Consider the following 24,965-nt stretch of genomic DNA (forward strand, 5'->3'; position numbering starts at 1 on the left):
TGCTTGGTTCCTGTGCCCAAGAAGGCGACTCCATCTGGACTTAATGGCTACGGACCGATTGCTCTCACATAAGGTGCTAGAGAGGCTTGTCCTGACTTACTTTGGACCGCAGCTGAGATTTTCATTGGACACTCTACAGTTTGCCTACCAGCCTCCTGCGAGTGGATGATGCCATCGTCTACCTGTTGCAGCAAGCTCACTCCCACCTGGATGATGCTAGTGACACTATGAGAACCACATTTCTTGATTTCTCTAGTGCCTTCAGTGCAATCCAGCCACTTCTGAGTGAGCAGCTGCAAAAGGTGGAAGCTGACAAATCCACTATCTCCTGGATTACTGACTATCTGACAGAGAGACTCCAGTTTGTACGGCTGGGTAGTTCTCTGTCTGAGGCGGTGATGAGTGGCACTGGAGCACCACAAGGGACTGTCCTGTCTCTGTTTCTGTTCACACTGTACACCTCAGACTCTCAGTACAACTCTGGGTCTTACCACTTGCAGAAGTTCTCTGATGACTCTGTGATGGTTGGGTGTATCAGAGGTGGGCAGGAGTCGGAGTACAGAAGACTGGTGACAAGTTTGTGTAGTGGTGCAGGAGGAATCACCTGCTCCCAAACATGGCCAAAACCACGGAGATGGTGGTTCAGTTTAGGAGGAAGAGGACTGTGATGAGTCATGTATACAGTCTGAGGGGAAAGGTTACAGTGGTGGAGGAGTACATATACTTCAATGTTCACCTTGACAACAAAGCTGACTGGAAAACCAACACCAAGGCTGCTTACAAGAAGGGGATGAGCAGACTCTACTTTCTTTTTTTTTAATTTTATTTTTATTTGGATAAGGAATTCACAAGTATCATGTACTTTTTCCACACATAAACTTTTTCCATTTTTTTATATGTATAAAACTATAATTATTTATAGATTCTTAAATACACATTGAGATGATATAAAAGGAAATTAGACACTTAGATAGATAATTATGTACAGTGGTAATTCTAATCTATTGGGCTAAGTAATGGTATTAGTTGTTAAGAAACATAGTAACAATAGTTTCCATAAATCTCTTCTGGACCATTTCTTCTGGAGCAGACTCTACTTTCTAAGGAAAGTGAAATCCTTCAATGTGTGCAGCAGGATGTTGGAGATCTTTTACCAGTCTGTTGTAGTGAGTGCAGTCTTCTTTGCTGCTTTATGTTGGGGGAGCAGCATCAATGCTAGTGATGTAAAAAGACTAAATAAACTCATCGAAAAGGCTGGATCCGTCCTTGGCTACAACCCAGACTTTTCAGTTAGCGGTGGAAGGGAGGTCACTAAACAAACCATTATCCATTTTGGACAATCTGGCACATCCCCTCCACAACCTACTGAGTAAAGATCGGAGCACCCTTTCAAACAGGCTCATTCAGCTCCGCTGTCACAAGGAGCGTTATAAAAAATCTTTCCTACCTAATGAAATTAGCATATACAACAGTTCATCTTCGTGCAACAAGAGAACACACATCATTGTACAATAGTCTCTGTTTTATTATTTTGTACATTATTATTGCACATTGGTACATTATTATTGCGTATATTATTATTCTGTACATAGAACATAGAACAGTACAGCACAGTACAGGCCCTTCGGCCCACAATGTTGTGCCGACCCTCAAACCCTGCCTCCCATATAAGCCCCCACTTTAAATTCCTCCATATACCTGTCTAGTAGTCTCTCAAACTTCACTGGTGTATCTGCCTCCACCACTGACTCAGGCAGTGCATTCCACGCACCAACCACTCCCTGAGTAAAAAACCTTCCTCTAATATCCCCCTTGAACTTCCCACCCCTTACCTTAAAGCCATGTCCACTTGTATTGAGCAGTGGTGCCCTGGGGAAGAGGCGCTGGCTATCCACTCTATCTATTTCTCTTATTATCTTGTACACCTCTATCATGTCTCCTCTCATCCTCCTTCTCTCCAAAGAGTAAAGCCCTAGCTCCCTTAATCTCTGATCATAATGCATACTCTCTAAACCAGGCAGCATCCTGGTAAATCCCGTCTGTACCCTTTCCAATGCTTCCACATCCTTCCCATAGTGAGGCGACCAGAACTGGACACAGTACTCCAAGTGTGGCCTAACCAGAGTTTTATAGAGCTACATCATGACATTGCGACTCTTAAACTCTATCCCTCGACTTATGAAAGCTAACACCCCATAAGCTTTCTTAACTACCCTATCCACCTGTGAGGCAACTTTCAGGGATCTGTGGACATGTACCCCCAGATCCCTCTGCTCCTCCATACTACCAAGTATCCTGTCATTTACTTTGTACTCTGCCTTGGAGATTGTCCTTCCAAAGTGTTCCACCTCACACTTCTCCGGGTTGAACTCCATCTGCCACTTCTCAGCCCACTTCTGCATCCTATCAATGTCTCTCTGCAATCTTTGACAATCCTCTACACTATCTACAACACCACCAACCTTTGTGTCGTCTGCAAACTTGCCAACCTACCTTTCTACCCCCACATCCAGGTCGTTAATAAAAATCACGAAAAGTAGAGGTCCCAGAACAGATGCTTGTGGGACACCACTAGTCACAATCTATCTCCAATCTGAGATAGAGGAGGTTATATGGAATGAGGCTTTGGAGTTTGTTAACTCCTGTTCCATCAATGCCAGGCATTGTTTAATACAATTTAAAATCCTACATAGACTACATTACTCAAAAGTAAGGATTCATAAAATATTTCCAGAGGTGTCCCCAATGTGTGAGAAATGCAAGTCCTCGGAGACAAATTTGTTACATAGTTATGCTTTATGTCCCAGGATACAAGAGTATTGGAAGCAAATATTTAAGGTCCTTTGAAGGTACTCAAGGTTCAGATAATACCAGACCCCATTTTAATAATTTTTGGAACTTCTGCAAGGTCAAATAAATTCCAGGCTACCCAGCAACAACTCCTGACCTATGGTATACTTAATGGAAACTCCATTAAGTATGGCACCGTGGCACCAAACTTAATGGCATGCTGATGTTCTGGAAAAAGGAGGAAACTCCATCACTCAGACAATGGCTGGCTGCATTAATGGATACTCTAGCCATTATAGAGGATAAGATACATTATCAAGGACAGACTCAAGGACTATGAAAAACTCTGGCAACCATTACTGTTGTATTTAGAAGAGACTGACAGCTGAATTAAGTGTGGGGGTGGGGTGGCGGTAGGACCTAAACAGCACATATGGGAGGGGTGAGGGGAGAGTAGGGCTGGGAAGGGGAAAGGAGATGGGGTGGTAGGGTTTCCTTTGCTTTTTGCTTGTTTACTATCCATACATTCATTTGATTTTCATTATGTTGTTGTAAGAAAGAAAAGGAAAAAGAAGCATTGTACGTTAGGACATTGTCCGTTATGATTAAGCTGATGTTGCTTCACAATCAAAACCTTTGAAACCAAAGTTAAGAGTAAAGCACTAAAGAACACTACAGCACAGTACAGGCCCTTCAACCCACGATGTTGTGCCAACCTAAGAATCAATTTAACTCTTCCATCACACATAGCCCTCAATTTTTCTATCAACATGGTCATGAAATGTTCATTCATATTGATAATAATAAAGCCATCTTTGACAGATTAGTTTGAAAGTTCTTGACAAAATGGTATTTGAGATGTACTTTGATTTTAAACATTAGCCTCGTTGGTAAACCTCCTCCGTAGTCAGATATCCCACCTGCACACACTGCCTTGCACAAGATAGATTTGATATGCTTTTCCTTGTAGCATCCACCTGCTTTTAAAAGAGTCAATCTGTTTAATATTTAACATTGTATTTTAACTGATCATCATCTAACTCGGCCTTTACCCCTAAATCTATTCTGTTTATCTTGTCATTCTTGATTGTGAATTTGTTTCCTCTGGGTGTACATTGTTGAGGTCAGAAAGCTTTGCCATATATACTCATTGCAAAAAAAGGCTTCATCTGTCCAACATCAAGGACAGCTTTATTTCTCTTCTCTTTGCTGCCTCTTGGGCTGGAATGGTCCTACCATACAGTTCAGTCTTCATCTAAATCAGGGGTTCCTAACCTGGGGTCCACAGACCCCTCGGTTAATGGTAGGGGTCCATGGCATCAAAAAGACTCGCAGCTGATGGAGTGGCTCAGCTGAGCACAAGTGCCAGGTTTTACTCTTGATATAACCACAGGAGATTCTGCAGGTGCTGGAAATCTTGGCCTACAGTAGAGGAACTCAGCATGTCAGGCCGCATCAATATAGAGGAATAAACAGTTGACATTTTGGGCTGAAATCCTTCATCGGGAGAAGATGGCGGCGCGAGGGCAGCGCGCACGGCCTCTCCGGTGATGAATAGCTGTTATTTGTCAAGTAGCGGACTGTGCACAATTCTGATTTGATGGAGACAGACGTGAGTGCATTGCGGAACATCTGGAAAACTTCCGAAATGACTGCTTTGCTACCGCTGCTACTGTGTGGTAACCGGAATCTCTGGGGCTGTAGGCCTCGAAATCCTCGGCTTTGCGTGTTTCAGCGGCTGGGGAGAGGTCGAAGACGCTCGGCAGAGGATGGCGCTTGGGAGGTTGTATCGGAGAGACTGCTCGGAAGCTCAGAGTTTTCGGACAGATGGACTCAGTGTCGGCTGTGGTCGATTACTTCCAAGATATCGGCAAGTTGACGGTGTCTGGAGGTTTATGGCAGCGAGTTTCTCCCTTTTGCCGCCACTATCGGGGACTCGGGAGTCGATCGACTCGGGGACTTTGAGGCTATTTTTTTTACTGTGCCTATGGACTGTTCTTCATCAAATTAAGGTATTGCTTGCACTGCTGTAACTATATGTTATAATTATGTGGTTTTGTCAGTGTTAGTCTTTGGTCTGTCGTGTTTTCTGTGATATCACGCCAGAGAAACGTTGTATCATTTCTTAATGCATGTATGCATTTCTAAATGACAATAAAAGAGGACTGAGTGTTCTCATAATCTAATCTAAAATTGCTTCTATCCCCTTCCTTTCCAGTCCTGATGAAGAGTCTTAACCAAAAACATAGACTTACATAACTTGCTGAGTTCCTCCAGCGTTTTGTGCGTGTTTACTCCTTGTATAGCTGTCATGACAATGAAGTTCCATCCAAGCTTACTGACTGCCAAAGTTACTACAAATCCTCACTCGGGCACTGGAGAAATCTAAAAAGAACTATTAAAACATTTCAAGATTCAAGATTGTTTAATTTCATTTCCAGTACTCAAGTGTAAAGGAGATCAAAATAATTATAACTCCAGATCCGATGCAGCCCAAAAAAACACAATAAGTATAAATACATAAGATAGCTTATATACATAGGTTGATTGTATGTACGTAAAGTGATGCTAGGTACAAGAATATCTGTGCATAAGGTGACTGATAGCAGATGCTAATTTAGTAGTGTTTGGGAAGGAGTGGAGTGGTGGGTTAGTGGGTGGATTTAAAATCAAGTGGGTAAATATTGGGAAATCCAAATGTAACTGTTGGTTAGGGCCAAAGTGACTGCACAAAGATAGGCAACTAAACTAACGTTTAGTCCTGACGAAGGGTCTCGGCCCGAAACATCGACTGTACCTCTGCCTATAGATGCTGCCTGGCCTGCTGCGTTCTCCAGCAATTTTTATGTGTGTTGCTTGAATTTCCAGCATCTGCAGATTTCCTCATGTTTGCACAAAGATAAGATAGTTTTCTGGAGGACCATACGAAATATAAGCAGAGTAGGCCATTCTGTGCCTATACCACCATTCACCTCGATTTCTTAGCTCATAACACTTCCCAGAACTGCCTTAAATATATAAAAATCCATCAGGCTTGGTCTTAAATCTAAGCGGTATCTGATCCTCCACAGCCGTCTTGTATAAAATATTCCAATGATTTATTACCCCAAGAAAAGGAATTTCTTCTCTTCAGTCCTGTAAGATAAATTTGACACTTTGAGCCCTGGTTCTATAAGGAAAACATTAACAATATCCCTGCATCTATCCTGTCAAGCCTCATGGGTATTTTTAAACTAAGATTGCCTCACATTCTTTCAAACTCAAAACAGTAAGCTTCAATCTGAATAATTCGTCCTCAGAGGTTAAACTCAAAATTCCAAGGTTCAACCTGTGAGCTTTTGCTGTTGGGTACCTCTACCCCAGTGATCTTTCCTTGGCTGGGGAGATCAGAACTGAATACTCTCCCCAGGTATTGTGCTACAGGTCTCAAAGTCATTGCAGTTGTTGTGACTGTGATCGAAGTCACCGGAGGGACACTGAAGCTGGTGATACAGTATAGGCTCCCAAACCCAAGGGCACATCACAGTTTTATACCCTTGTGATCAAAGGTAACAGTAGGTGATTCAATACAATTTCAATAGTTGCACTGACATTGTTTACTTCAATACCCTCAATAATAAGTATACTGTTTTGGATACTGCTGTGGGGGATGACCACCCAGGGGAATGCCACGGAGACCAGGTTACTGGCATTGATCATGGATCCGTGGTACAGAAAGAATAGAAGGAGAAGAGGAGAGCAGTAGTGATCAGGGACTCAATAGTCAGGGGAACAAACAAAAGATTCTGTGGACGTGAATGGGACGCCTGATTGGTATGTTGCCTCCCAGGTACCAGGGTCAGGGATGTCTCAGATCGTATTTGTTACCCTTCAGGGTTGTAATTTCTGGTCTGCTACCTGTGCCATGCACCAGTGAAGGTAGAAACCGAACGATTTGGCAGATTAATGTGTGACTGAGAAACTAATGCAAGGGACGGGGATTCAGGTTCTTGAATCATTGAGATCTCTTCTGGGGGAGGAATGACCTGTACAAAACGATGGGTTGCACACGAACCTGAGGGGGACCAATATTCTCGTGGGCAGGTTTGTTAGAACTGTTGAGGAGGGTTTAAACTCATTTGGCAGGGGGTTGAGAATCAGAAGGAAGGGATTCAGGATAACACAGATGGTAAAAAAGCAAAGATAGTGTGTAGTCAGACTGTCAGGAAGGGCAGGCAGATGACAACAGGGTGAGTATCAGCGCATTGGGAATGCAGAATTAAAAAGGGTAACAAATACAGTACTCAAAGTGTTATATCCCAGTGCACAGAGAATGAGAAATAACGTGGAAGATATTGTTGCACTATTACAGATTGTCAGGTAAGATGTTGTGGCCATCACTGAATCGTGGCTGAAGGATGGTTGCAGTTGGGAGATGAATGCCCAAGGTTACACGTTGTATCGGAGGGATAGGAAGGTAAGTATAGTGGTTGGTGTGGCTCTTCTGGTAAAGAATGGCATCAAGTCAGTAGAAAGATGTGACATAGGATCGGAAGATGTTGAGTCCTTGTAGGTTGGGTTCAGAAACTGCAAGGGTAAAAGGACCCTGATGGCAGTTGTATACAGGCCTCCCAACAGGAGCTGGGATGTGGACCACAGATTACAATAGGAAATTAAAAAAGATGAGTCAAAAGGGCAAGGTTATGATAGTCATGGGAGATTTCACCATGCAGGTCGATTGGGAAAATCAGGTTGGTAATGGATCTCAAGAGTGAGTTTGTTGAATGCCTACGAGATGGCTTATTAGAACTGTTTGTCATTGAGCCTACTTGGGAATCAGCTATACTGAATTGGGTGTTATGTAATGAACAGGAAGCAATTAGGGAGCTTAAGTTAAAGGAACCCTTAGGAGGCAGAGAACACAATATGATTGCTTTCAAATTGGAAGGAGATTCTGGCAGGATTGACAGCAGAACAGAAATGGTGTGAATTTCTGGGAAAGATGAGGAAGGTGCAGGATAGATGTAGAACCATAGAAACTACAGCACAGAAACAGGCCTTTTGGCCCTTCTTGGCTGTGCCGAACCATTTTCTGCCTAGTCCCACTGACCTGCACACAGACCATATCCCACCATACACCTCCCATCCATGTATCTGTCCAATTTATTCTTAAATGTTAAAAAAGAACCCGCATTTACCACCTCATCTGGCAGCTCATTCCATACTCCCACCACTCTCTGTGTGAAGAAGCCCCCACTAATGTTCCCTTTAAACTTTTCCCCCCTCACCCTTAACCCATGTCCTCTGGTTTTTTTCTCCCCTTGCCTCAGTGAAAAAAGCCTGCTTGCATTCACTCTATCTATACCTATCATAATTTTATGTACCTCTATCAAATCTCCCCTCATTCTTCTACGCTCCAGGGAATAAAGTCCTAACCTATTCAACCTTTCTCTGTAACTGAGTTTCTCAAGTCCTGGCAACATCCTTGTAAACCTTCCCTGCACTCTTTCAACCTTATTAATATCCTTCCTGTAATTTGGTGACCAAAACTGAACACAATACTCCAGATTCGGCCTCACCAATGCCTTATACAACCTCATCATAACATTCCAGCTCTTATACTCAATACTTTGATTAATAAAGGCCAATGTACCGAAAGCTCTCTTTACGACCCTATCTACCTGTGACGCCACTCTTAGGGAATTTTGTATCTGTATTTCCAGATCCCTCTGTTCTACTGCACTCCTCAGTGCCTTACCATTAACCCTGTACGTTCTACCTTGGTTGTCCTTCCAACGTGCAATACCTCACACTTGTCTGTATTAAACTCCATCTGCCATTTTTCAGCCATTTTTCCAGCTGGTCCAAGTCCCTCTGCCGGCTCTGTAAACCTTCCTCACTGTCTACTACACCTCCATTCTTTGTATCGTCAGCAAATTTGCTGATCCAATTTACCACATTATCATCCAGATCATTGATATAGATGACAAATAACAATGGACCCAGCACTGATCCCTGTGGCACACCACTAGTCACAGGCCTCCACTCAGAGAAGCAATTCTCTACCACCACTCTTTGGCTTCTTCCATTGAGCCAATGTCTAATCCAATTTACCACCTCTCCATGTATACCTAGCGACTGAATTTTCCTAACTAACCTCCCATGCGGGACCTTGTCAAAAACAAAGAAATACTCAAATGGCAAAATAGTGCAGCTGTGGCTGACAAGGGAAGTCAAAGCTAATGTAAAAACAAAAGAAAGGCCATACAACAAAGCAAAAATTAGTGGGAAGATAGAGGATTGAGAAGCTTTTAAAAACCTACAGAGAGCAACTAAAAGAATCATTAGTAGGGAAAAGATGAAATATGAAAGCAAACTAGCACAGTATCAAAGTGGATAGTAAAAGCTTATTAAGTATGTAAAAAATGAAAGAGAGATGAGAGTGGATATAGGACTGCTAGAAAATGAAGCCGAAGAAATAATAGTGGGGGACAAGGAGATGGCAGATGAACTAAATGAGTATTTTGCATCAGTCTTCACTGGAAAAAACTAGCAGTATGCCAGATGTTGAAGGGCATGAAGGAAGAGAAGTGAGCGTAGATACTATTACAAACGAGAAGGTGCTCGAAAAGCTAAAAGACCTAAGAATGCATAAGTAACCTGGTTCAGATGAGCTGCACCCTAGCGTTCTGAAAGAGGTAAGGATAGAGATTGTAGAAGCATTAGTAATGATCTTTCAAAAATCATTGGACTCGGGCATAGTGCCAGAAGACTGGGAAATTGCAAATGTCACTCCATTCTTCAAGAAAGGAGGAAGGCAGCAGAAAGGAAATTATAGACCAGTTAGCCTGACCTCAGTGGTTGGGAAGATGTTGGAGTCAATTGTTAAGGATGCGGTTATGGAGTATTTGGTGACAAGGGACAAGATGAGACAAAGTCAGCATGGTTTCCTTAAGTCAGCATGGTTGCATATTGAATCGATTGGAATTCTTTGAGATTACATGTAGGATAGACAAAGGGAATACAGTTAATGTTGTATATTTGGACTTTCAGAAGGCCTTTGACAAGGTGCCATATCGGAGGCTGCTTCCCAAGTTAAGAGCCCCTGGTTTTACAGGAAAATTATTGGCATGGTTAGAACATTGGCTGATTGGTAGGAGGCTCTAGTGGGAATAAAAGGAGCCTTTTCTGGTTGGCTCCCAGTGACTAGTGGTGTTCTGCAGGGGTCAGTGTTGGGACTGCTTCTTTTTATGCTGTATATCAATGATTTAGATAATGAATTAGATGGCTTTGTTGCCAAGTTTGCAGATGAAATGAAGATTGGTGGAGGGACAGGTAGTGTTGATGAAACAGGTAGGCTGTAGAAGGACTTAGACAGATTAGGAGAATAAGCAAGAAAGTGGCAAATGAAATACAATGTTGGAAAATGCATAGTCATGCACTTTGGCAGTAGAAATAAAGGTGCAGACTATTTTCTAAATGGGGAAAAAAATTCCAAAAATCTGAGATGCAAAGGGACTTGGGAGTTCTTGTACAGAATACCCTAAAGGTTAACTTGCAGGTTGCGTTGGTGGTGAGGAAGGCAAATGCAATGTTAGCAGTCCTTTCAAGAGGTCTTGAATACAAGAGTAGGGGCTTAGGCTTTATATGGTACTTGTGAGGCCACACATTGAGTATTATGAACAGTTTTGTGCTCCAAAAAGATGTGCTGGCATTGGAGAGGGTTCAGAGGAGGCTCACAAGGATGATTCTGGGAATGAAAGGGTTATCATATGAGGACTATATGATGGCTCTGGGTCTGTACTCGCTAGGACTTAGAAGGAAGAGGGGGGAGCTCATTGAAATCTTTCAAATTTTGAAAAGCTAGACAGAGTAGATGTGACAAGGATGTCTCCCATGGTGGAGGAGTCTAGAACAAGAGGGCACAGCCTCAGGATAGAGGGGCGTCCATTTAAAACAGAGATAAACATAGAACATAGAAATCTACAGCACCTTACAGGCCCTTTGGCCCATAATGTTGTGCCGACCATGTAACCTACTCTAGAAACTGCCTAGAATTTCCCTACCGCATAGCCCTCTATTTTCCTAAGCTCCATATACCTTTCTAAGAGTCTCTTAAGATACCCTATTGTATCCACCTCTACCATTGTCACTGGCAGTGCATTCCACACACCCACCACTCTCAGTGTAGAAAACTTACCTCTGACATCCCTCTTGCACCTACTTCCAAGCACTTTAAAACTGTGCCCCCTCATGTTAGCCATTTCAGCCCTAGGAAAAAGCCTCTGGCTGTCCACACAATCAATGCCTCTCATCATCTTATACGCATCTATTAGGTCACCTCTCATCTTCCGCTGCTCCAAGAAGAAAAGGTCAAATTCACTCAACCTATTCTTATTAGGCATTCTCTCCAATCCAGGCAACATCCTTGTCAGTGCCCTCTGCACTCTTTTTATAGTATCCACATTCTTCCTGTATTGAGGTAACCAGAGCTGAACACAGTACTCCAAGTGGAGTCTAACTAAGGTCTTGTATAGCTATAACATTACTCACTGCTCTTAAACTCAGTCCCATGGTTGATGAAGACCATCATGCCATATAGCTTCTTAACAACCACTGTCAACCTGTGCAGCAGCTTTGAGTGTCCTATAGACACGGCCCCCAAGATCTCACTGACCCTTCAAATTGCCAAGAGTTTTACCATTAATATTGTATTCTGTCTTCAAAATTGACCTACCAAAATGAACTACTTCACACTTACCTGGGTTGGTCTCCATCTGCCACTTCTCAGCCCAGTTTTGCATCCTATCAATGTCGAGCGGTAACCCCTGTCAGCCCTCTAGACTATCCACAACACCCCCAACTTTTGCATCATCAGCAAAATTACTAACCCACCCTCCTACTTCCTCATCCAGGTCATTTATAAAAATCACAAAGAGGAAGGGTTCCAGAACAGATCCCTGCAGAACATCACTGGTCACCGTCCTCCATGCAGAATACGAACCATCCAAAAACCACCCTTTGCCTTCTGTGGGCATGTCAATTCTGGATCCACAAAACAAGGTCTCCTTGGATCCCATGACTCATTACTTTCTGAATGAGCCTCGCATGGGGAACTTTTTCAATTGCCTTACTGAAATCCATAGACACTACACCCACTGCTCTACCTTCATCAATGTGTTTTGTTATATCCTCAAAGAATTAATTCAAGTTCGTAAGGCATGACCTCCCCTTAACAAAGCCATACTGACTATCTCTAATCAGATTATGTCTTGCCAAATGCTCATAAATTCTGCTTGTCAGGATCTTCTTCAGCAACTTACCCGCCACTGAAGTAAGACTCGACGGTCTATAATTTCCTGGGTTATCTCTACCCCCTTTTTTGAACAAGGGAACAATGTTTGCAGCCTTCCAGTCCTCTGGTACTTCTTCCATCCCTACTGATGATGCAAAGATCATTGCCAGAGACTCAGCAATCTCCTTCCTCACTTCCCACAGTAGCCTGGGGTATATCTCGTCCAGTCCCAGGTACTTATCTAACTTAATACCTTTCAAAAGCTCCAGCACATCCTCTTTTCTTAATGTTGTCTATGCACTAGCATTTCAGTCCACTGCAGATCATCCCCACAATTGCCAAGGTCCTTTTCCCTGGTGAATACTGAAACAAAGTATTCATTAAGTACCTCTGCTACCTCCTCCGACTCCATGCACATGTTTCTTCTCTTGCTCTTGATTGGTTCTATTTTCACACGGCTCATCCTCTTGCTCTTCACATACTTGTAGAATGCCTTGGGGTTTTCCTTAATCCTGTTAGCCAAGGCCTTCTCATGGCCCCTTCTAGTGGAGAAATTTCTTTAGCCAGAGGGAGATGAATTTGTGGACTTTGTTACCACAGGCAACCGTGGAAGCCACGTCGTTGGGTGTATTTAAGGCAGAGATTGATAGGTTCTTAATTGGATATGGCATCAAAGGTTATGGGGAGAAGACTGGGGAGCGGGGCTGATGAGAAGAAAAAAGGATCAGCCATGATTGAATGGCAAAGCAGATGCGATGGGTCGATTGGTCTAACTCTGCTCCTAAGTCATATGGTCTTCTGGTCTAATATTTTTGGTTGACAAATGGTTGCTTTGAGATGCATATTGTTATTGATAAAACACCTCTGAAGTTCCAAATGCCATTGGGAAAATCTAATTAACACAAATATTCTAAAACCTTTTGACAACAGAGAATCAGATACCCAAAATTAATGTTGTCAGGACTGTCTCTAAGTACACAAATATGGAAAGAACACAATTGCCTGCACTTAAGAGCATATTTGATGTGCTGAGTGACAACATCCATCAGGTCTGCAAACTTACACTCAAGTCACAATGGTGCAAATAAATTCAGTACTTGGGAGTCCTCATGCAAGACTCTATAAAGGTTAGCTTGCAAGTTGCAGCAGTGGTAAGAAAGGTAAATGCAATGTTTGTATTCATTTCCAGAGGACTAGAATGTAAAAGCAAGGATGTAATGCCAAGGCTTTATAAGACATTGGTCAGAGCACTCTTGGAGTCTTGTGAGTAGTTTTGGGCCCCTTATCTAAGAAAATATGTGCTGACATTGGAAAAGATCCAGAGGAGGTTCACAAGAATTATCTGGGGAATGTAAGGGTTAGCATTTTGAAGATGCTGGGCTGGTACTCGCTGGAGTTCAGAAGCATGATGAGAGATCTCATTGAAATCTACTGAATATTGAAAGACCTAGAGAAAGTGGATGTGGAGAGGATGTTTCCTATAAGGGGGGAGTCTAGGACTAGAGTGCATTGCCTCAGATTAGAGGGACATCCAATTAGACAGAGATAAGGAAGAATTTCTTTAGCCAGAGGGTTGTGAGTCTCTGCAATCCATTGCCACAGATTGCTATAGAGGCCAAATCATTGGGTATATTTAAAGTTGGGTTGTTAGTTTCTTGATTATTAAGGGTGTCAAGGTTACGGGGAGAAGACGAGATAATTCTGTTGAGAGGAATAATATATCAACCATAATGGAATGGTGCAGCAGACTGAATGGGCTGAATGGCCTAATTTTACTTTTATGTCTTGTGTTCTTATGGTCTTAAACCTGATCTGCTATTTCTCTGCCCATATCTGCAAATGATCTATATCCCATTGTATTCTTTATCTTGGGAATCAAAGTTGGCGGTGAAAACATCAATAATTTCAGATATACAGATGACACTGTGTTAATTGCAAGTATGGAGGAAGAACTACAAAACTTAATTGATATAATTGTTGAAGGAAGTGCAAAAATGGGTCTATCTATCAACTGCAAAAAGAGAGAATGTATGGTGATATCCAAAAAGAAGGAGAATCCTATCTGCAGACTGAGAATAAATGGGGAAGACATAAAACAAGTACAGAACTTTTGCTACTCTGGCAGCTGGGTGACATCAGATGGCAGGTGCGTCTTGGACATCAAAAGAAGAATAGGGATGGCAAAAGGCACCTTTACGAGAATGAAGAGTATACTGTCCAATACTAAACTAGGCATGACAACCCCCCTCAGAGTACTGAAATGTTACGTTTATCCAGTTACGTTATATGGCTCAGAATGTTGGACAATATCTAGTAACATGAGGAAACGAAGCAGCAGAGATGTGGTTTTTGAGGAGAATGCAAAGAATATCATAGACGAAACGAATATCTAACAAGGATGTTATGAACAGAACAAACACAAAAAGAGAAATAATTTATGAGATCATGAAAAGGCAACGTAACTTAATTGGAAACAACAGGAATTCTGCAGATGCTGGAAATTCAAGCAACACACATCAAAGTTGCTGGTGAACGCAGCAGGCCAGGCAGCATCTGTAGGAAGAGGTGCAGTCGACGTTTCAGGCCGAGACCCTTCATGACGAAGGGTCTCGGCCTGAAACGTCGACTGCACCTCTTCCTACAGATGCTGCCTGGCCTGCTGCGTTCACCAGCAACTTTGATGTGTGTAACTTAATTGGACATGTGATTAGGAAAGAGGAGTTAGAATGCACGGTAATTATGGGAAAGATTGAAGGGAAGAAAGCAAGAGGAGGACAAAGACAAATGACGATGGAGACAGCAGCCAGAGAACTGGAAATGAATACCAATGAATTGATCCACTTGATCCACAACAGGAGTGTTTGGGCCATGGCAGTCAAAGCTCAATCTGGGCATGGCACCTGATGATGATGATGATGATTCTTTACCAGTCTTCTACACTATCCATAACACCAATCTTCATATCATCTTCAAACTTACCAACCCACCCATTACATTTTCATTTCAGGCAATTTATATACAGAACAAACATCAGCGGTCACAGTGCAGTGGATAAATGGATAAAAGTAAAATGGAGGCCATGTGGGGGGGGAAGGGTTATATTGATTTTAGAGTATGTTAAAAGATTGGCACATATCATGGGCCAAAGAGCTTGTACTGTATTGTGCTGCTCTATGTTTTGTGTTCTATACTCCAGGTCCAGTCTCACCAAAGCTTAATCGGCAGCATGTAATGTCAAGAGTAGTCCTTCCATGTACTAATGGGAGTTCTTTTCCACATGCTGCTCGTAAAAAGGTGCAAAACCAAACCATTTAGCACAGATTATTGCTGGCAGTTGGATATTCACCATCTCAGATTCAGCTCATATAAACCCTTTTTTAACTTTTTATTATTTTGTTTCTTTCCCACCATTATTATGCGTTGACTATTTGCTGAGTAAGTGGTTGGTGGGGGGGTGTTTATAATAGATACATACACATCCCACGGAGTATTATTACTGGGTAGTTCATGTTGCCAGGGTGTTTGGGTGGAACTAATCCCAATTCTGCCTACCCAGCATCACCAAGGAAAAGCCTCTGTTCACCCCAGATGAGATACTATACTAGTATAAATTTCAGCTTCAACAAGGGGGAGGGGGGATTCCTTCTTCAAAATCTGCATTGAAAGGGATAGATTTTGTGAAAAGGTTGCAGCATTTACTGTAGGAACTCTGCTCAAACAACTTTGCCAGTCTTGGGAAGGGTTGCAAGAGATTAAAGAATTAAAATAGTTACATTCATTTTATTGATTGAGTAAATGTAAACTTTAAGTCTTTCTTTTAGCACCATAAATCAGGGAGTTGTTTTGTTATGTCTCCTCTCTTGCTGTGAAATGGGGATAACTCTTTTTCCCTTATTAGGGAGAGAGAGAGCCTTTGGTATGTCAAATACCAGCTGAACATGTAGTCTTTGGGGTATTGCAAGTCTGTGTCTTTATTGATGCTTTGCTGCACACTTGAGCGTTTGGTGGGGGGCGCCATTGCTTTTTTGCTGGTGGGGGAGGGGGGAGCTGTTGCTTTTGTTGCTGCTTATGTGTGGGAGGGGTGAGCTGGGGGGTGCTTTGGGGTTCTAACATTTAACTGGCACTCCTCTGTTTTCGTGGATGTTTGTGAAGGTAAAGAATTTCAGGATGTATATTGTATACATTTCTCTGACATTAAATGTACCTATTGAAACCTATTGATACTACCTTCTTAAGTTATTAATGACTTTTTGCATTGGATCATTTTTTAAAGTTTTTAAATAGTTTTGGAAGTTTTTTAATGACAGTCTTTAAGTATTTTAACAACTTTGGAAGCCATCTAAACCAGAAGGTCTGATTAAACCAAATGTCAAATTTTTTTGATGCTTCCTTCCATTTTACCAGATTCAAATTTATTTATCACATGTACTTGAGAAGATATATCCAAAATGATTTTCTGGTACTTTGTCCAGGGAATGCTGTATTGTTGGAGGTACCATCATTTGGATGGGTTTGATGCAACAAATACCAAATCTCAGCCTCTAAGAACAGTAGGAGAGGTAGCCTTAGTCCGATACCTAGCCCTCAGTCACTATTTCTGAAAGTGATTATCGGGTAATTATCACAACACTTACTATAGAAATTTGCAGTGCTCAAGTTGCCATTTTCAATATTTCACTGCAGCATTGGCTTTAATGCATTTTGGGAAATTTTTGCAAAGTTCCAAATTTATGAATTATGGTCCAGAAATGCACATCTTACTTTTTCCTGCCTCTTTAACTTAAGTAATTCATGCAAATGTCCACGGATTGCGGGACTGTGACAGTCAGTAAGTGGTAAATGGATATTTTAGTACTGCAGGATTTAACATGTAAAACTGAACTAAATGCATGGAGTTATTTTACATTTCCTTTCCAACTCATTACTCCTGATAAACTCATAGGCCTAGATAGAGTGGGCATGCGTAGGATGTTTCTAATAGTGGGAAAGTCTAGAACCAGAGAGCACAGCCTCAGAATAGAAGCTTATCCCTTTGGAACAAAGATGAGGAGGAATTTCTTTAGCCAGACGGTGGTGAATATGTGGAATTCATTGCCACAGATGGCTGTGGAAACCAAGTTTATTGGCTATATTTAAAGCGGAGTTTGATAGTTTCTTGATTAGTCAGGGTGTCAAAGGTTGCAGAAAGAAGGCAAGAGAATGTGGTTGAGAGGGAAAATAAAATCAGCCATGATCGAATGGCAGAGCAGACTCAATGGTCCATCTGGTCTAATTCTGTTCCTTTGTCTTATGATGAAAATAAAATCTTTCCTTCTAAGTTTATATGTTTGCTCCCAAGAATTACAGCATTTGTTGTAGAATCTGCAATGTCTTCAGAAATGTAGAATGGCAAGGAGTGACTTTTATCTTTCATGTCAAACAAATGGTGCGGGTGACGGAAATGCATGCCATTTAAATTCTGAAAAAGCAACTTTCCTCTGCAACTGGTATGATTGCTACAGATTCAAGTTACGCCTGATCAAGTCTTGTCAAATTGTACTGGCACCTTTGTAAGAAGAGATAAGGTGCACTGAAATCCTAATCTTTGGCTCCAAGAATGTCATTGCTTTGCAAAACAGCTGTCTGTGTCTCATGTAAGAAGTGATTAAGGTGGAGTGTGGCGTTCAGTGGTGGAACATTGTTTTGAATGGAAGTTAGGGGATTCCCACAGAGACCAAGCAGCATTTACTATCAGCTGTGCTCTTCCTCCTCCACCTGAAACTAGGAAGCAAAATCCCTGGTATTATCTTTGACTAGTGTTGGCTCACCTGAAGGACATCACAAGCCCCCTGCTGGACCCCCCTGCAGTTTGCTTATCGGGGAAGTAGGTCAGTGGATGATGCAGTCAACATGGGACTGCATTACATACTACAACACCTCGATAACCCAGGAACTTATGCGAGGATCCTATTTGTTGACTTCAGCTCGGCGTTCAACGCCATCGTCCCAGAAATCCTCCACTCCAAGTTCACCCAGCTCGCTGTCTCCCCCGCCATCTGTCAGTGGATCACAAGCTTCCTGACTGACAGGGTGCAGCAAGTGAGGCTGGGGAGCATCATTTCTAGCACCCGGACAATCAGTACCGGTGCCCCCCAGGGATGTGTGCTCTCCCCACTGCTCTTCTCCCTTTACACTAATGACTGCACCTCTCAGGATCCATCTGTTAAACTCCTAAAGTTTGCAGACAACACAACTGTCATTGGCCTTAACCGAGACGGTGATGAGTCTGCATACAGACGGGTGGTGGAACGGCTGGCCCTCTGGTGTGGTCAGAACAATCTGGAGCTAAATACGCTCAAGACTGTGGAGATGACAGTGGACTTCAGGAGGAGCCCCCCCATGCTCCCCCCACTCACTATACACAACAGTATTGTGTCTGCTGTGGAGACCTTCAGGTTTCTGGGTGTCACAATCTCCCAGGACCTGAAGTGGACACCCAACGCAGACACTCTTATCAAAAAGGCTCAGCAGAGGTTGTATTTCCTACGTCAACTCAGGAAGTACAACCTGCCTCAGGAGCTGCTGATTCAATTCTATTCAGGAATAATCCAGTCTGTTCTCTGTTCGTCCGTTCGTCCATCACCGTCTGGTTTGGATCAACTACGAAACAAGACAAGAATAGACTCCAAAGAACCGTCAGGGCTGCGGAAAGGATTATTGGTGTGAAGCAGCCCTCGATCCAGGATTTGTATGCATCTAGAGTCAGGAAGCGAGCAAACAGCATCATTGTAGACCCATCACACCCTGGACATCACCTGTTCCAACTCCTTCCTTCTGGTAGGCGCTTTAGATCACTGTATGCCAGGACAAATAGGCACAAGAATCTTTCTGTCTTTCTAGATCTTGCTGTGTCTATCTCTGGAGACAGCTTATCCACTGATGTCTACTATAAGCCTACTGACTCTCACAGCTATCTGGTCTATTCCTCTTCTCACCCTGTCTCTTGCAAAAATGCCATCCCCTTCTCGCAATTTTTCCATCTCCGCTGCATCTGCTCTCAGAATGAGGCTTTTCATTCCAGGATGAGGGAGATGTCCTCCTTTTTTAAAGAAAGGGGCTTCCCTTCCTCCACTACCAACTCTGCTCTCAAACGCATCTCCCCCATTTCACGCACATCTGCTCTCACTCCATCCTCCTGCCACCGCACTAGGAATAGGGTTCCCTTGGTTCTCACCTACCACCCCACCAGCCTCCGGGTCCAATATATTATTCTCCGTAACTTCCGCCACCTCCAACGGGATCCCACCACTAAGCACATATTTCCCTCCCCCTCCCCCCCCCCGCTTTCCGCAGGGATCGCTCCCTAAGCGACTCCCTTGTCCATTCATCTCCCCCATCCCTCCCCACTGATCTCCCTCTGGCACTTATCCTTGTAAGCGGAACAAGTGCTACACATGCCCTTACACTTCCTCCCTTACCACCATTCAGGGCCCCAGAACAGTCCTTCCAGGTGAGGCGACACTTCACTTGTGAGTCAGCTGGGGTGATATACTGCGTCCGGTGCTCCCGATGTGGCCTTCTATGTATTGGCGAGACCCGACACAGACTGGGAGACCATTTTGCTGAACACCTACGCTCTGTCCGCCAGAGAAAGCAGGATCTCCCAGTGGCCACACATTTTAATTCCACATCCCATTCCCATTCTGACATGTCTATCCACGGCCTCCTCTACTGTAAAGATGAAGCCACACTCGGGTTGGAGGAACAACACCTTATATTCCATCTGGGTAGCCTCCAACCTGATGGCATGAATATTGACTTCTCTAACTTCCGCTAATGCCCCACCTCCCCCTCATACCCCATCCGTTATTTATTTTTATACACACATTCTTTCTCTCACTCTACTTTTTCTCCCTCTGTCCCTCTGACTATACCACTTGCCCATCCTCTGGGTTTTCCCCCCCTTCCCCCTTTTCCTTCTCCTGTCCCATGATCCTCTCATATCCCCTTTGCCCATCACCTGTCCAGCTCTTGGCTCCATCCCTCCCCCTCCTGTCTTCTCCTATCATTTTGGATCTCCCCCCTCCCACTTTCAAATCTTACTAACTCTTCCTTCAGTTAGTCCTAGCGAAGGGTCTTGGCCTGAAACGTCGACTGTACCTCTTCCTAGAGATGCTGCCTGGCCTGCTGCGTTCACCAGCAACTTTGATGTCTGTTGCTAGGTACAAGAACAGTTTCTTTCCGTATGCCATCAGTCTTATGAACATTTGAATTTTTAGTCTATTATAAACCCAAGTCCACCTGTACATACACAGGTATACCTCATTGTGTATAGTTCACGATTATTTGCACTATTGTTTTGTTTGTTTTTTTTATTCTGTACAGCGAGAGCTCAGGGAAACCAGCATCAATTTCCCTGTATGTGTCCACATACTTGGCGATAATAAAGGATTCTGATTCTGAAGGCAAACCTTATGTAGTGAGAGAGACCAGAATAAAGAGAAAATATTTTTCTTAACCCCTCCTCCCCACCGCAAATATACTTAAAGTACAGTGATAGCATTGGTGTACAGAGGGATCTTTGGGTCCAACTCCGTAGCTCACTGAAAATGGCCCTGCAAGTAGATAGGGTGGCAAAGAAAGCATATGGCATGCTAAACTTTATTGGTTAGGACGTTGAGTAAGAGTGTTAGGAACACTGTATAGAACTTTGGTTAGAGTATCATGCACAACTCATGTCACTCCAGTACAGGAGTGATGTGTTTATTTATTGATTTATTTACTTGGAGATACAGTGCAGAACAGACCCTTCCTGCCCAACAACCCATTTATGTAACCCTACCCTAATCACAGGGCAGTTTACAATGTCCAATTAGCCTACTAGCTAGTATGTTTTTAGACTGTGGGAGGAACCTAATGGAAGCTTTGAAAAGAATGCAGTTGTTGCTACCGAGATGTTGTTCGGATTAGAGGGTATGAACCATAAGGGAAGGTTGGAGAAGCTAGAGTTGTTTTCACTGTAGTGTCGAAGGCTGAGGGAGACCTGATAGAAATTTATAAGATTATGAGAGGCCTAGATTGGGTAGACCATCACGATGTTTATCCAAGGTTATTGCATGAGGGCATACATTTAGGGGAAAGTGTAAAGCACTGGAAGAGAATGACGAATGCGTATGTCAACTTCTTAAACAATCCTGTCTATTCTTACTAACCTCTACACTTCTAATAACTCAGTCCCATTCAATGAATCCAGATTGCTGTTCTTGAAAATATCCGGTTTTCCAAATAAACTGCATGCCTAAATATGTTTGGAAACTTGAGGTCCTCGTGGGTCAATAGTACAAAATAAGCAAAACCTGTGTTCAAGGGGTTGTTCATTACTTATATCTATTTAAAATACCCACACTGTAAGATAAAGGACTTGTTGCAATAGTGGCATTTTTGTCAGCTCAGAATGCCCTTCATTTTTTAAAATGTGTGCATGCTATACTCACAAAAACTGACTATACTTCTGATAAATGAAACATACGTCAACCATGAACTCCAGCAGAACCTGATGTAAGGTTTCTCAAAACTGCGTTCCTGCACAATCATCTGGTTGGTACTTGCAGGGAATGCATATGCTGCTGCAAACAGGAGCAAAGAAACTGTGGCAAATGCATTATTAGTGTTGCTGAATTTAAGGCAATGGTTTTACAGCCCATATGAAACATACATCAGCTTGATTCTCACTAGTGTCGGGATTGGGATGCCAAGCAGGTAGATTCCTTTGAAACCATATTTTCATTGTCATATTTCTTCAGCTTTCAACCCCTGTTGTTTTAAAATACTGACATCTGTGCTGTATTCAGTTTTTGAAAAGAACTTTTGCTTCTGTGTTTTTTGGCTTGGTTGTCTCTGCACCCAGCAGTTCATTGAGTGGTTTTGACATTGATGACAGCCACTGCATTCTTGCAATATTTGTGCATACATTCTCACAGATCTTTCATTGTCTCCCAAAGGAAATCCTTCTATTTCTTTCATATAATTCACAACAGTTGCTGATTTGCATCCATAGTGTATGGATCTTGCTTAAAATGGCCTGCTCCAATCACAAGGCATCAGAGTAGAACGTATAAGACCTAGTTTTAAATATTCAGGCATTGCTTAAACTCAATATTAAATACAAAAGGTTCTGCAGATGCTGGAAATCTTGAGCAACGTACACAAAGTGTTGAAGGAACCCAGCAAGTTAGGCAGCATCTCTGAGGGGGAATAAACAGCTGATGTTTTGGGCTGTGCCCCTACATCAAGACTGGAGCCATAACATGTTTTTTATTTGCCTGACTTGTTGAGACCCAATTTTATCTCCTTTTACTCCATTTCCCTTTTAAGCATAATGATGATCTACACGCAGTGGCCACTCCATTAGGTACCTCCTGTACTTAATAAAGTGGTCACTGAGTGTACTGTAGCTATAGCTCATCCACTTCAAGTTTCAGTGTGTTGTGTGTTCAGAGATGCTCAACCGAACACCACTGTTGTAATGCGTGGTTATTTGAGTTACTGTCGCCTTCTTGTCTGTTCGAACCAGTCTGGCCATTCTCCTCAGACCTCTCTCATTAACAAGGTATTTTCAACCAAAGAACTGCTGCTCACTAGATATTTTTTCACGTCATTCTCTGTAAACTCTAAAGACTGTTCTGTGCGAAAATCTCAAATCAGCAGTTTCTGAGATACTCAAACCACTCCATCTATCACCAACAATCATTCCACAGTCAAAGTCACCTAGATCACATTTCTTTCCCATTCTAATATTTGGTCTGAACAACAACTGAACCTCTTGACCATGTCTGCATGCTTTTATGCATTGAGTTACTGCCACATGATTGGCTGATTAGATGTTTATATTAGCAAGCAGATGTACAGGTATACCTAATAAAGTGGCCAGTGAGTACATCCACAACATTTCCCAAATACTGTGCTCAAGAAGGCGATGGAATTGATTCAATGGTATTTTTCAAAAACAAGTTGGATAAATATATGAAAGGGTTAATGGTTTGCACAAAAGAACAGGGAGTGGAATTAATTGGATACCATTTCCAAAGAGTGGATACATGCAGAATGGGTGGAATGGTATCCCTTCACACTGTGTGACTCTGTCATTATGGTATTGCGCCTGAGGTCATTGTGCAAAATGGAGTCCTAATCAGAACAAGGAAGGATCAGAGAGTCACCTAACCAAGCTATGCAAGCACACAAGAGGAACAGAAACTTGAGAGCTCTCCCTCTCAGTTGAGTGACCATGGATGTTGGTCAATGAGAAAGGGAGAAATGTAACAATATTTTAAAATCGGATTTATTTTTCATTTTAAAAATGAAGTTCACAATGATCACAAAATTTTTGTTTTGCAACTGCATTTTCAAAATATATTCAATTACCAGTTCTGTGCTGAAATGCTAAAAAAAATGTTGGCAGTAATTATATTTAATGGCTTTACTGCAAAAAGGTGGAGTACGGTTTTGCTAATGACCACATTTACAGTAAGTGCACAAGCTCTTTGAAGTTCCAAGAGCACTTTGCTTCTCTGCTCTGTATTAGAGAATGTTCTTGCTTCTTCCCTAGGGTGGAATTGGCTTTGCACCTTCTTTAACATTTTTTTCTTTTTCAGTTCCTTCCACCTCCCCTCCTCTCACTGCTCCCAGACTCTTCTTAAAACATCATCTGGCACTCTGAAGCATACGTGTCATATTGTACCTTCACAGACTTCATCAGAGCATGTGTTTCTGTTTTTACCAAGGTGAAGTCATTCTGATAAACTTTATGCTGTCATTTTTCATCCAGAAAGTCCTTTATGTTTTCTAATAATTGGCAACAGAGGTAGATTTTTCCTTTCAAGTGATGAGTAGTTGGCTGAAGATCAAAGCAAGGCCCTGTGCTTTTGGCTGCCACAAAGGGGCGTTGGAACTGGCACAGAGCCCAGATCGTAAGTGACAGGCATACCGATTAGGTGCCAAGCAACCTAGGTCAGCAGCGAGTGTCTGTGCACGTTCTTCCTCTTTGCCCATCTCCTGTTACATTTCGCCTTTTATTTTTACAGACCAGCATCAGGTTGAAGCAGATCGAGAAAGAATACAGCCAGAGGCTTTTAAAGTCTTCACAGGTATGGCCCAGATATTCAGAAAAACTCAGCAAACATGACGAGTTTGTGAAGTGTCAGTAAATCCATTTTAACAAATAATCTTTCCTTAGGAAACACTTCCCCATTTTCAAAATGTCTGCAGACAGTAGTTACACATTGCAGCCTGTAAGATTAATGTTTTGTCGATTCCGTTCTTTGGCATTGTAATAAAAAATAATCAGGCTTTATTTTGCATCTATAAACTTCGTGTTTAAAGCCCAGGAAAAGATATTAGAGGGTGAGATAAAGCTATTTTGAAAGCCCTGCTTAGAGTTCACAATTCATTCTCCTTTGCATAGTTTATTGTTGTTGTACAGTAGATCTAATCAGTGGAGATGACAGTAATGGATTAGCCAGCTGCCATCTGCCTGTATCAGTCCACCTTCAAATCAAAAAGCAGCTGGTTTAATCAAAATTTACAGAAACTGCACGGTACTTCCCTTTACACACTGGAAAAAAAATTCTGCAGCCGCTTAGTAAGATTTGTTGAGAGCTGATTTCTGACAGTCTGAGATGAAGAATAAAGGATCTTGTATTTTAAATGGCCAAAATGTCTGACAAAAGAGGGAATACCGAGAGGATTTTTATAATTGCAAAACAGTGTCCTAATTAGATTAAGTAGGTGTAGGGGCTTTGTTCATTAAATTCTTTGCATATTGCAACATTCCCCTTACTTAAGCGGTTTTAACCCTTTTCATTCCAGAACAGATTTATAGATTTAAATTTCCATGTTATTAGTAACTTCTTTCTGAATGTGTTCC

General features: G+C 42.3%; 1 protein-coding gene across 4 annotated transcripts in view; it reads left to right on the forward strand.

Moving 5' to 3' along the window:
* The window catches only part of cep112 (centrosomal protein 112), a 553,075-nt gene that overhangs the window by 376,907 nt on the left and 151,203 nt on the right, over positions 1-24,965 (forward strand). For 3 of the 4 annotated variants that reach the window (XM_063030627.1, XM_063030631.1, XM_063030629.1), the window contains exon 22: positions 24,124-24,186. The exons of the other annotated variant lie outside the window; for it this stretch is intronic. In XM_063030627.1, the coding sequence (XP_062886697.1) occupies positions 24,124-24,186 (63 nt within the window). The remainder of the gene's footprint in view (positions 1-24,123; positions 24,187-24,965) is intronic. 4 annotated transcript variants of the gene reach the window in all.

The sequence above is a fragment of the Mobula hypostoma genome, chromosome 22, assembly GCF_963921235.1.
Source record: "Mobula hypostoma chromosome 22, sMobHyp1.1, whole genome shotgun sequence".
Taxonomy (NCBI): Eukaryota; Metazoa; Chordata; class Chondrichthyes; order Myliobatiformes; family Myliobatidae; genus Mobula; species Mobula hypostoma.